At 42.4% G+C, this 14071-nt stretch overlaps 1 protein-coding gene across 1 annotated transcript in view; it reads right to left on the bottom strand.

Annotated features, from left to right (window-relative positions):
- LOC306915776 (protocadherin-15-like) overlaps nucleotides 1-14071 on the bottom strand; it is a gene marked incomplete at its 5' end in the record, with an annotated part of 193042 nt that overhangs the window by 105389 nt on the left and 73582 nt on the right. The window contains 3 exon segments of the mRNA XM_079493389.1: nucleotides 3069-3148; nucleotides 3419-3551; nucleotides 13773-13874. Of these exon segments, the coding sequence (XP_079349515.1) occupies nucleotides 3069-3148; nucleotides 3419-3551; nucleotides 13773-13874 (315 nt within the window).

Genomic DNA, 14071 nt, shown 5'->3' with positions numbered 1-14071 from the left:
TGTTTGTATTGTCTTGGTGTCATGTGCTATGTGTTGTTTTTGATGTGGGTGTTTGAATAGACTGTGAAGACAAATATCCTTTGAATAAAGATTAATATTATTACCATTATATTTTAAGCTTAACCATGGAAACTCTGGTGGTGTCTTGCACTCTGCATAGCTCTGCATACATGTTTTTTTTACAACCAAAATCTGGTTTTCAGATGAGCACTCACTGAAAACTGCTTTGACTAAAAAGAGGGTGTTTGCCTGGTGTAATGTCACACAATCAAAACCTCTTCAAAGACGGTATGTGGCTGTCCCACAATGCTCCGTAATCCATTCAGAGGCTCAGTAATATGCGTGCATACTAGGTGTATAACGTCTCTGACGGGTGGAAACCTCCTATGTCCAAAACCGTTACTTTTCAGTATAGAGAGTATGCGCTGCATGACATCATCATTATACCCGGAAATTATGCGGGAACGCCTACTGAGTGGCCTTGACAGCCCATACATCCAAACAAAAAAGTCCTATCTGATTGCATTACTGTAAACGACTTTAAACAACGTTAAACTCACTTTGCCACTCGATTTGCCACTCACTTCATTCATGTGCATACCCTCTATTCAAGTTTAGAAAATATCAAAAGTATCAGATCGAGATGTTTTGAGCTTGCGGACCTGCTACTTGTAATGCTTTTGTTAACACAAAGCTTGCTAACGATTTCCTCAGCCTGGAAGCTCTGATGCTACTGCTGCTAGCATTGGTGGACCAACCTTTTCCAAGGCCGACAGCAAATGTTCTCTTATAGCGAGAAGCACACCGCATACCTCAAAAGAAAGCTTAATTTGTCCACTCCAATTAAAAAAAATGATTTTACCATCTTACATTCTGGAGATATTTACCTTTATGTAACACCTGCTTTTGTAGTAACGTGCTCTTCTTGAACAGAAAGCCGAGTTAGGGGCCGTTTTATGTCAGACGTTGACAGGCAGATATAAAAATGAACACAAAAAATATCCTATACATACTATACACCGAATGAAAGCCCTGAATGTCTACCTTTACGAAGAAAAAAGTACACATTTATCCCATCTACCCTTCGTCTGTAATTGGCTTTTGAATGAGCTACAGAATGAGCATAGGGACTGAGGGAACATATTGGGGCTACGTTACTACTGTTTTGTTTATTTTTTATGATGATGATGATGATGATGACGGATCGGGCAGACGCCAGACGGGCAGATGAAATGATGCAAAGACACATTGTCATTATTTATCCATCTATGTACGTGTCTGTCACTGTGTATCGTTCCAACTCGGCTAGCCAAGTTCGCCGAGGGACGGTGGTGTTGCTGTGCCCCTCCAGTTCCACACCAGCGCGTATTTACAGTTTCATCTGACCGATCATCATCATCAAAAATAACCGTCCACCGCCCCTCGCCGAGTTCACAGAGGGACGATACAATCCGTGATAGTTTTCTTGTTTGTTCGTAGTATGCAGAAGGAAAGGCTACTTTAGATCTGTTATGATGGTGCCATGTTCCGACAGACACTACACACAAGACGCCCTCCCCTCCCCTGAAACAAACAGGAGGGGAGGGGAGCAGAGAAGTGTTGCAGCGAACGGAACTTCAAAGTGAGGGAAAGAGAGCAGAGAGAAGAAAGCAATGATCTAAACACACTAAAGTGAGTGGAGTGAACGACAGAGAAACAACAGAGAGGGAGAGAGAGTAAGATAGAAAGAGATACAGTAGATAGAGAGTGACAGAGAGATGATTAAAACTTGAGCTTCAACCAATCTGGACGTTTGATGTTTCCAGCATGAATGATTTTTAAAGCCCTTCACATCTGCATTCTAGGGATGCTTTGATGGGCTCACAGGAACATGATAGTGACACAATGTTCTCAGAGATAGTGTGCATGAATGCGCACACATGCACGCACGCTCGCACGTGTTGCTGAAGTTTAAACGGAGTAACACACTGTCTGGATGTCATCTTGAATGGTATTAAAAACGGAGGATTTCTGTAATCAGTAGCAGCTGTGTTTGGACGGACGTGCAGATACAGTATGGGAATTAAACAGGTGAATTTAATCAAGCTTCATGTGTACCTCTACACATCATCACACATCACATTTTCACAGGAAGTAATTAAAATTAGATTTTTCTGGGCTTTCGATATAAAAAGACACAAAAGTGAACATTTTCCCATTGTTTTGGCATCCATTGTTAGGTCATATGATGACCACGGATATGGTCTAAAAGTGTGAAAAACTTATTTTTCACTACATCTTTAAGTTTTTATCTCGGCTGGCAAATGTCAATATGAAATGTCTTTGGAAGCTAAATAAACTGCAGGTTTGAAAAGGCCCTCAGCTCTGAACTCGGTAGAATCTGCACCTGGCTCGCTGATAAATAGTGGGTGACAATATTATCACACGAAAAGATGACATTACCTACCTGTGATAAAATGGCCACCAATGGCCACCAATGTAAGAAAGAACAAGATTCCTGTACACGATCTCCTCACTGGTCAACAAAAACACCTTGAAGACCCTAACAGGAGCCCTCATACAAGATTTCTTTGACTATGCATGCACCTCTTGGTACCACAGCACCTCAAAGGCCCTTAAAACAAGGCTCCAGACTTCCCAAAACAAACTAGTCAGGCTACTACTTGGCCTTACTCCCAGAACCCACCTCACTGACCATTTTGATAGGCTGGAATGGCTTATTTGACGACAGAATACAGCAACTTGCAATGGGCCTGCATGGTCTACAAGATTCGCTACACCACCAAGATACCCATGCTGTACCTGTCACATTTCACATTCAATGTTCTTTTTCCACAAATTACTCTTGAAAAATGGGGGTCGTATTATAATCAGAGTTGTCTTATATTCGGCACAATACGGTACTTCCAAAATGGCAATGAAGTCCACAATCAGAGGGAGTTCAACAAACCACATGCAACCCAGATTCGGCTCAAACAAGGGATTAAATTAATTTCGCTCCTTAGCCAATAAAAAAATATCGAATCACAGCCTCAATTGCAATGTTGAGAGAGGAAACAAGTACTTACTTTTCTGTAAGAGTAAAGTGTTGAAACAGGTCACCACTCTGGATGGTGTAGGTGATTGGGTCCCCTTCTCGATCCATTGCCTACACGCACAAGTGCACGCACGCACGCACGCACGCACGCACGCACGCACGCACGCACGCACAAGTGCACGCACGCACGCACGCACACACACACACACACACACACACACACACACACACACACACACACACACACACACACACACACACACACACACACACACACACACACACACACACACACACACACACACACACACACAGAAAAATATGGGTTGTCGTATATGGTTAGAGAGAGAGAGAGAGAGAGAGAGAGAGAGAGAGACCGACCTGCAGATTAAGCAGTGTAGCTCCAGTTCTCATCGCCTCGCTGATCTCCAGATTGTAATGTTGCCGGGGGAAACTGGGTGGGCTCTGGTTGTTAGGGGGCAACACCTCTATGTAGACTGTAGTGATGGAAGACCTGGAGACACACACACACACACACGCACACACACACACACACACACACAAATCATGTTAGGGGGTGCGTGTGCGTGCCGTTAATGTAGAATTGCAGTCAGCATGAACCAGGTCAGAGTTGAACTGCTTTCATTTGTGTGCATCATAAGTCACCGTACACTGTGCATGGTGTACTAGGTGCATCATTGCAGCCCAGGCAGGTGTCAATGTTCCCTCCACGGGAAGGAAAGGATGGCTGGACGCACCGCTGAACTATTGGCCATCCATTCTCTTTCTTTATTCCACTGTTCCCTCCATCCATCCATCCATCCATCCATCCCTTCTCTTTCTATCTTCCACTGTTCCCTCCATCCATCCATCCCTTCTCTTTCTATCTTCCACTGTTCCCTCCATCCATCCATCCCTTCTCTTTCTATCTTCCACTGTTCCCTCCATCCATCCATCCCTTCTCTTTCTATCTTCCACTGTTCCCTCCATCCATCCATCCCTTCTCTTTCTATCTTCCACTGTTCCCTCCATCCATCCATCCATCCCTTCTCTTTCTATCTTCCACTGTTCCATCCATCCATCCATCCATCCCTTCTCTTTCTATCTTCCACTGTTCCCTCCATCCATCCATCCATCCCTTCTTTCTATCTTCCACTGTTCCATCCATCCATCCATCCCTTCTCTTTCTATCTTCCACTGTTCCATCCATCCATCCATCCCTTCTCTTTCTATCTTCCACTGTTCCATCCATCCATCCATCCATCCCTTCTCTTTCTATCTTCCACTGTTCCCTCCATCCATCCATCCATCCCTTCTTTCTATCTTCCACTGTTCCATCCATCCATCCATCCCTTCTCTTTCTATCTTCCACTGTTCCATCCATCCATCCATCCATCCACCCATCCATCCCTTCTCTTTCTATATTCCACTGTTCCCTCCATCCATCCATCCATCCCTTCTCTTTCTATCTTCCACTGTTCCATCCATCCATCCATCCCTTCTCTTTCTATCTTCCACTGTTCCATCCATCCATCCATCCATCCCTTCTCTTTCTATCTTCCACTGTTCCATCCATCCATCCATCCATCCCTTCTCTTTCTATCTTCCACTGTTCCCTCCATCCATCCATCCCTTCTCTTTCTATCTTCCACTGTTCCCTCCATCCATCCATCCCTTCTCTTTCTATCTTCCACTGTTCCCTCCATCCATCCCTCCATCCATCCATCCCTCCATCCATCCATCCCTTCTCTTTCTATCTTCCACTGTTCTAACCATCCAACATCCCTCTCTTCTCCTCTTTTAACCATGTAATCACATGAACCCTAGCATTCCTCTAGTTTTGGAGGGGGGGGAACATTCGGCGAAAAGAGCTTGCATATCTGCAATTGTTTTGGTGACGAGGGCGCCCAGTATAAAGTATATAGGGTCAGGGAGTATAAGTCAGGTTAACAAAGGCCAGACATACAGTAAGGCACATAAGATCTACAAATGTACAGTATATAGTATTACTACAACTAAGATATATTACTGTTGTGTTCATGATGCGTCCATGAACATTTGGAGATTTTGGACCAAACCAAATCACAGACAGTGGAAAAGTCACACATTATTTTGGAGCACTGCACAGTGTTCTTTTGACTCCGATACGGTAATAATACAAATATTAGATTATGAAAAGTAACATTTGCTATTATTTGCCCAGAATCCAGAGATTGTTAGGTGGTTAAGCCCTATTAAAAAAGGAAAACTAAATGGACTTGTACTGTACTGAGCAGTGGTGGAAGAAGTCCTATTTACTTACTCAATGCTTGAGTAAATATGTAGTTACTTCGCACCACTGGTACAGAGGCAGAGAGCCGATAGGGAGGCAGGAGAACGGACAGAGGAGAAAAATAATGAGTTAGAAGAAGAGAAGATGGAGTGTTTGTGTGCGAAGGAGGGCAGGAGGGTAATGGTAGAGGATTGTGTTAAGAGAGGGCGATGGAGGTCAGGAGAGGAGGGGGATAATTGGTGAGAGCGGCAGTATTGGAAGGAAGGAGAGCGAGTGACGACAGGAACAGAGGAGGGGAGAATAATGGGGGGAAAGACATGTGTAAGAGAGAGTGAACGGTCTATTATTTTACTTTGGAGTAGCTAGTCGCTGTTTGTTTTTGCAGCCCTCTGTGCTGTGTTTAGCTCATCAATATCAGTGTTGACTCAACAGCAGTGGGAGTCGCCGCCTCTCTACACAAAAGTACTTATCACCATTCTATCTTGTATTGAGTTTTTATAAACTTTATTTTGATTGCGTCAATTTTCCATTTTGTTTGTTTACTCTGGAAGGGTCCTTAAAATGCAAGCTATGGGACTTTTGGAAGTTGGTACTATTGATTTCAGGCACCCTCCCAGGTGGCCTCCCTGGAATGTTTGCCTTTATTATGTCCTATGTTGAACAGGTTGTATTATGAACACTGGGACTATAAAGTCTATAATCCAATATAAATCAAGGCAGGAATGAAGCCAAAATAATGGAGAAAAAGAATACAGGTCCTTTTAATTATCTGCTCAATTCGAATGGTTAAGGAAGCTAATTGAATGTTGATGCTTGGAAGCACTTGGAAGCCCCCCTCCACACGACTAATAATTTGTCTAACAAACAAGGCAAGAAATTCTTCCTTGGCCGTTTATTGGCTGGCAACAGAAATGGCTTCTGAGGATATCAATTAGAATGTGTTTAAAAGTATTGCTTCAAAAGAGGGTGTTAAGAGAAAAACAACAACTCGGTGTTTAACACATGTCTAACGCATGTCTGAGAGGTCATTTTGACCGTTTTTTTAAGATTTTGAAGTTGATTATCTTTGCCCACTAAGTCACAGCTATCCGCATATAATGCATGTTTTTTAGCATTACCCAACGTCTATGCAGAGGTAATACCATTTGGCTAGCCGATGGCATACCTTTAAATGTTGGTAAATCTTGTGCCTCTCATAATTCAGAATGGCATATTTGGTAAATGGTAAATGGTGCATTTATATAGCGCCTTTATCCAAGGCGCTTTACATAGATTGTGCATTACATTCACCCATTCACACACACATTCATACACCGATTGCAGCGGAAGCCATGCAAGGTACCAACCAGCACATCGGGAGCAATTTGGGGTTCAGTGTCTTGCCCAAGGACACTTCGACATGTAGACAGGAGGAGCCGGGATTCGAACCGCCGACCCATGGATCATTGGACGACCTGCATTACCTCCTGAGCCACAGCCGCCCTATTTGATAACATTAATAAACCTGGAATACATTCTTTCATTTTAAATTGAGCCCTGTAGATGTGCAAATCTTGGCTGCACTAATATGGTGTTATACTGCATAATGTGTAACCCCTAAAATTCTGTGGGGTCTTGCTGAGTCTAATGATCATAAATGGAGTATTAGCATAGCAAGGTTTTTCTCAAATCTTTAAATGGATGGAGTCATTCCAGGCTTCACCATGGTATCCATAATTTTATATGTCAGGCTAGCGAACAAGAAATGTGCCTTCCCCCAAACCACAAACAGTATCCCAGGTATGAATACATTAAGTAGTATGTAATGCCATATTGGACGACTTAAACCCTAAATATTTTGTTGACTGGGGGTCTGCCAGCCAGGGGTCTTGACTTGGTCTGCTCCTTTTTTCCCTCTTTGCTGAAAATAGCTAATCAAGCTCACTTTGCAACCGGTTGCAACTGCTACTGTATTTCCTGAAGGTTTGCCTCATAAGCAACCATTGATCAAATGAATAGTACTGGCCCAGGGTACAGATAAAGGGAATATGACTAAGGTTAAAGATGGGGTGCCGTGATTTATTTTCCACCATAAAACATGATCATCAGGCATTATTATTATATAAGGAGGAATAATGTTTTTTTTTAAAAGTGTACAGTATTTGTTAAAATGACGTTTTTATGTGGACACGCCCACCAGTTCATTAAGTATGCCTGGTTTGCCTGGTGGGTGGTGATGGGTGGTGCTCCACCTGAACTGAATCTGCACCCACAGCTGTTATTGTATGACAAAGGGGGAGGGGTTTGGGGAGGGGAATATATTGTGATGTCACTATATCACTGTTTTTTTCATTGGCTCGTTTGACTATCAAGGTTTCAGCCTCCAGGAAGAAACCCTAAATACAAAGGTGTTTGCACATGATAACAACCACACCAAGGGGTCTAATGAAGTCACCTCATAAACACATGAAAAACTGGGAAATGGAGGAATGGGGAATCGAGTGTTGCTTAAGTGTTTGTGTTCCATACTAAGGAAGCCTGAGATGGACTGCATTTGGAAAAGAGTATTGTTTAATTAAGGCTATCCGCTGCTAACCACAGTTGAGATTACACAGTCTGACAAACTCATTTTGGCCTTGAACAAGCTGATATTCATTGACATTTGTAATCAACTACTTACTCTACAATAGTTTGTCACCATAATTACTTATAATTGACAGAAGCATTTCCAATCTTGTAAACAGCTTGTGATTTCTTTTTTCTTTAATGTCTTAGTTTATTTGTCGGATACCCATTGATGTGTTTGGAGAACTGTTAAGGCCTCTGGCAAAATGACTGCCTTATAATGGCAAATAAATACACACAAGTAGCGAGTTGGAAGGAAAAGCCACAATGAATGTCAACTTTAACTTGTTTTCCCATGATCCACAATGATTCACCCTCAACTTGTGAACACAATCAAAGCAGATAAAACACAGAGAGCATTCTCAGTGGTACATGATGATACAGACCCTCCAGCTGTTCCCCTCACAGCAACTTGGAGACAAACAAGTGTATACTTGTTTGTGTCTTATGGCACCACAGACATGTTTCGTGGTAAATTCGTACCAGGTTGATTGGCAGTTCTGTGTGTGAAAAGGAGTTCAGAGGAGAATGGCCAGACTGGGAAATTACCAATCGTTACAACCGAGGTATGCAGAAGAGCATTTCTGTACGCACAACACGTTGAACCTTGAGGCAGATGGGCTAGCAGCAGAAGAAGACACCATGTGCTGCTCGATCCTGTCAGCTTCCAGTTACTGTTAATCAAAATGACTGTTTTACACCTGCAAACCTGTGATGTGACAGTAAAGATGATTATGATTCTGTAAGAATAAGGAGGCTACAATTTGCACAGGCTCCCTAAAATTGAACATTGGGCTAAAGATTAGAATAACCTTTCCTGGTTTCTGCGGTGACATTCGGATGATAGTGTCAAAATTTGGAAAGAATGAAATAATGTTTCCATTTTGCCTTTTATCAATGGTTCAGGCTGGTGGTGGTGGGGTAATGGTTACTTCTTGCCACACTTTGGGCCCCGTAGTACCAATTGACCATCTTGTTGAATGTACTGTACAGTAAGTGACACGGTTTTAAGGTAGTTTAAGCAAAAGTGGGTAGAAACTAGTTTTTACACATTAACGCTGTTGCCATTGCCAACTCAGGGAGAAATCAGTATTGCTGATAGTGATATCAGGGATTGCTGACCAAACTTTATTTTCTTTATTTCTTCTTTATTTATTATTTAACAGATAAACAATGAGAAAGCCGAGATTCTTTTAGTGGGTCCCAAAGGTTTAAAGAACCAGTTTCAATCCTTGCTATCAGCTCTGTCAGTAAAACCTGTGAAGGTGTGATCTTGGATGTCGATCCTAACTTCCAGAAGCACAGAACTTATGTCTCCAAGGCTGCCTTTTATCATCTAAGGACTACATCTAAAGTTAGATGCTTCCTGACAGTCAGATTCCAAGAAGCTGTTTTTTGTGCTTTTATTGCTAGTAGACTTGATTACTGTAATGCACTTTTTACTGGTCTGACAAAGCAGGTGTTGCATAAACGTCAGCTTGTTCCGAATGCTGCAGCCAGAGTATTGAACTAAAACTAAAACGTTTCTCTTCACCGGCTCCCAGTAAAACAAATAATTAATTTAAAAATACGTATTATTTTTGTAACCCTAGAACAGTAACGCTGGGTGAATTTCACCCGTACAATTGTATTCATGTAATTTTCATAATGTTGCGGACGGTGATCTGAGGTGGGCGGGTCCTTGGGCACCTTCAGGATGATCTATCGTCATAGATTCTATGACGTAGTGGAAGGTAGGTTTGTTAGGTAGGTAGGTGGTAGGTAGACATGCCCATCCCTGAGGCAGGTCTTTGGGTGAGTTTCATCCAACGTTACTAGTGATAGTACAAATAAATCCCATACTCCCACAATGGGCAGTTGATGCAATTAGACTGTGTCTTCACATGAGAAGAGAGGAAAGGGGACTACAGTACATTAATTTGAGCCCCTCCCCCCCCATACAGGTTGAGAGAGAGAGAGAGAGAGAGAGAGAGAGAGAGAGAGAGAGAGAGAGATTTAAAGAAAGGACACTGATAGAGGGAAATAAAGACATGGGTGTAAAAAAGACAAGGCAATAATGGATAAAGGGAGAAAAATAGAGGACGAGCAAATGAAAGACTGGGGAAGAGTATTGAATCATGATGGGAAAGAAAGAGAGAAGGAGAGAGCGAGTGAAAGAAAGAGTCACAGAAAGGGCACTGATAAAGGGCGAGAAAGAAGGAGAGCGAAAGAACAAGAGCCAAAGAAGAGAGGAAGATGACGGATAAAGGGAGGGAATTGGGGGAGAGTAAAATAAAGAGTGAGAAAGATCGAGGACTGATGCAGGAAGAGTGTGTTTCACAGAAATGGATCAGGTGAGGTCTGGCGGGAACAGATGGCGAAGGGATTGGCCACCGCTCAATAGCTCTCTGTTGTAGCCGAGACCAATTACATTTTGTCCATTTTCTTGTTTATTTCACTCTTACTTCTCTCTCTCCCTCCACCACTGACTCTGCATCTCCCTTTCTGCATTTCATTCGTCTGTTCCTTCACTTCCTTGTTCCTTTTTCTTCTCGCTTGGTGCTCTTCATTGTTTTCTCTGTCCTTTTCTTTGCTTTCTCCATGTTCTGCCTCTAGCTGCCCCCCTCCACCCCATAACTCTTCCTCTCTTCGTCACTTTTCATTGTTACTTTTCAGATCCCTCGAGCCATATTTCAAATTAATTTCATAGTATTTATTATCCATCTGGCAGGTGTACATAATTATGTCTGCTGTTTCCACTATTACACACATACACCCACCCACCCACCCACACACACACACACACACACACACACACACACACACACACACACACACACACACACACACACACACACACACACACACACACACCTATGTCTCGCCAGTCATTAGGTGTCTCGGTAAATCAGCTGCTTTAAGATTGTGAATGTTTTCGTCCTTGAATATAAACAACTACTTTCTTTACAACCCCTGTGCTTTCTACACAGGAGACTTTTAGGGCACGAACCGCAATCAGAAAATCCACTTTGTTTGGCATGAGAAGAAGCCTCATGCGAAAACACTTTTATTAGTTAGGTAAACATCTACAAATGAGGCCACAACCTTCCGTTGGAACCTTGCCCAAAGTTTAACACCACAGAAGATGACAAAAGAAGACCCATGGAAACAAACACCAAAATGCAGAGAACCACAAAAAACAAGTGAAGAAACGGTAAAACACTGCTATTGGTCTGCACAGTTTCTACACATCACAGTACATCTGTCTGCCCATCTATGTATCATTCAACCACAGTGCGTATCCATCCATCCATCCATCCATCCATCCATCCACCCATCCATCCATCCATCCATCCATCCACCCACCCACCCACCCATCCATCCATCCATCCATCCATCACTTAGTTTGTCTGTCTTCCCATTTCTCTACCTCTCCATCTCTCAATCGATCTCTCTATCTCTCTGTATATCTATCTATTAGTCTGTCCTGAGTCTCCTGACAATTTAAGAAGACGTTTTAGAAAGCCGATATAAGCCACTCTAGTTTCCAACCGTTTTTAGCCCTAGGGATCTTCAGCTTCTTCATCGCAAGAACCCGAACTTATAGTCTCGTCCTTGCCATCCACACTTATTAAAATATATTGTCACTCATGTTGCTGCCTACCTGCGGCAGCCAATTTGGGGTCCTGACTGTGAGCTTTACAAGGCGAGCTGTAGGGAGATATGCTATGGTATGTTTTATCATCTTTGTCGGGTGGAAACCTCATATATCCAAAACCTTTCAGGATTCAAATAAAATAAATAGCAAAGGTAGCACAACTACAAGCAAATCACTGGTTTCTTTTAAAAAAAGGTCTGAAAATGCACCTGTGACTGTCTTCAGGTAAAACTGAGAGAAGGTGATTGCCCTACCTCTTTAACCCCCCCCCCCCCCCCCCCCCCCCCCCCATTTAATGTGTTTGAGATATCTTAATTGTTTGTTGTCACTGTTGTTATTGTGAATGAATGCATGGGACCCGAATGGAAACAAGACTGCAAGGTCTTTATTCGGTGCTCGGTACTCGGTGGACCAACGCTGTGCTTCACTGTACCCTGTACTGTTTGCATTTTATTGTCTAATACAATTATCAATCAATCAAAAAACAAGCTCAAAACGCGCTTCGAGCTTGTGGACCTGCTACATTCGATGCTTTTGTGTGACACTGTAGTATGATCAAGTGGGGCATTCATTTAAGAAAAAAGAAAAAAAAAAAAGTTAAAATATGGAGATAAGAGGTTTCTCCACGGTAGCGACGATATAATCAGCCAGAGGGAAAAGGGAGTCTAGGGAAAATTGGAGACAGTAAGACATCACTGGAAGCACCTCAATCTGCAAGGTTTCACTGCTCATATTGATCTGGCAGCAGCTGGGCATCAGCGGACAGAGAGCAATTCCTGTTTTGACAAATGCTGTTTATTATTATCTGAGGAGATACAGGGAAAGGAGAGAGAGGGGAAGAGATACTGTAGAAGATAGAAAGTCTATCTCTTCAATTGCATAGACAGTATTGTCTGTTTCTTTAAGAGCTTTAATTACATAATATGATTCAATTTGGGGACGTTTTGGGGGATTTGCCATTCTCCTGCTGGAGCACAACACAATCTGTGATGTTTCACGTTGACTGTTGAATCAGTACACACACAGAAATAATAATTGAAGTTGTGTATTATCATAGCACGGTCACATTCAAGACATTCAGTCAAAAATGAGCACACAAACATGTCTTGCACAAGGGACGATTCTGCTTTCAATAATTACACAGACATGAGGTTTGGAAACAGAGACAAGACTAGGCAACAGCATTTGAAGCAATTTCATCAACTGAAATGCCATCTTTTTCATGTGTGGCATCAAGCCGCAACTCAGATGAAAGCACAGCATGGTTAGGCAATGTAGGGGCTTAGCAGGCCAAGAGAAACACATGCCATTCCATAGTGCTCTTAGCATAACTTCAAATCCACCCCCTTGCTCTTATTCTGCAAGAAGATGCCTGTGTTGACCACTTGGGAACATAAATGTTACAATAATGGCACTCCATCCATGGAGAATGACACAAGAGGAATCCTTGAAGATGCTCGCAAGGTCCTTGCATTTCTATGCAGGCGCCTCTATAACCGCTTTAAAAATTATGTCACGTTGCAACACATGTTCACACTTATAAAGGTACAGGTATACAAATGCGAGATGAATTGAAAAACAAATTGTAAAAACGAGGTCAGATATTCAGTCTCAAATAATGTGGCAGGTGTTTCTCTGCATGCTACAGTGGGATTTATTTTATTTCCCCCCCCCCCCCCCCCACGTATAGTATCCCTATTCTGGGGCAAACCTTTGACTAAAATAAATAGCAGATGTATAGCATCCCTATTCTGGGGCAAACCTTTGACTAAAATAAATAGCAGATCTACAAGCTCACAATGAATCGCAATGGCAAAGATATAGGTCTACTCTAAATGAATAGGAGTAAATGAATTTGCTGAATGTGTTGAGATGTTGTGTCATTTACTTCCTGCTTATTGGCAAATGTCGACACTGTGTCATTACCACTCTGCTCTCTGTTACCTTATGCTCACTTTTGCTCTCTCTGTTAGTTACAAACATATAAAACTCTCTTTCACAGTGTTTCTGAACCCAAAAACTAGGGTGCTCTGTGGTGACACAAATACATAAAGATGACAAGAGTCTGAACACTCTGTGAAGATGGAAATTCCACCTCACACTCGCACGCACGTCGCACGCACACGCACACACACACGCACACACACACACACAAAAGCAGGCACAGAAAGTTCTCTGTATAGCGGGAGACAGACACAAAAGAGACAGACGAGGTCACATACCTCCTATCAGGTTCAGATCCATTATCTGTGGCTTCCACGGTCAAAGCGTAGATCCTTCCCATAGTTAATTCAACCTCCGTTACCACGGTGATGACCCCGGTGCTGGAAAGACAAAGTAACATTTATTATGTACATTTTGTATATATGGCATAAACATAATAGTCTACTTGACCGAATGTGAACCCGGACATGTTGAGTACACCAACGTTTTATGTTAGAAATGTTTAGTATAGGTCCCATGTAGAAACTTGAGCAATATGTTCATAATTGGCATAATTAGCTTTAATGACTATAATCAC

This window comes from Electrona antarctica (assembly GCF_951216825.1).
Source record: "Electrona antarctica genome assembly, chromosome: 22".
Classification (NCBI taxonomy): domain Eukaryota; kingdom Metazoa; phylum Chordata; class Actinopteri; order Myctophiformes; family Myctophidae; genus Electrona; species Electrona antarctica.
The sequence above is the reverse complement of the archived record's forward strand: the minus strand, read 5'-3'. Positions and strand labels throughout refer to the sequence as shown.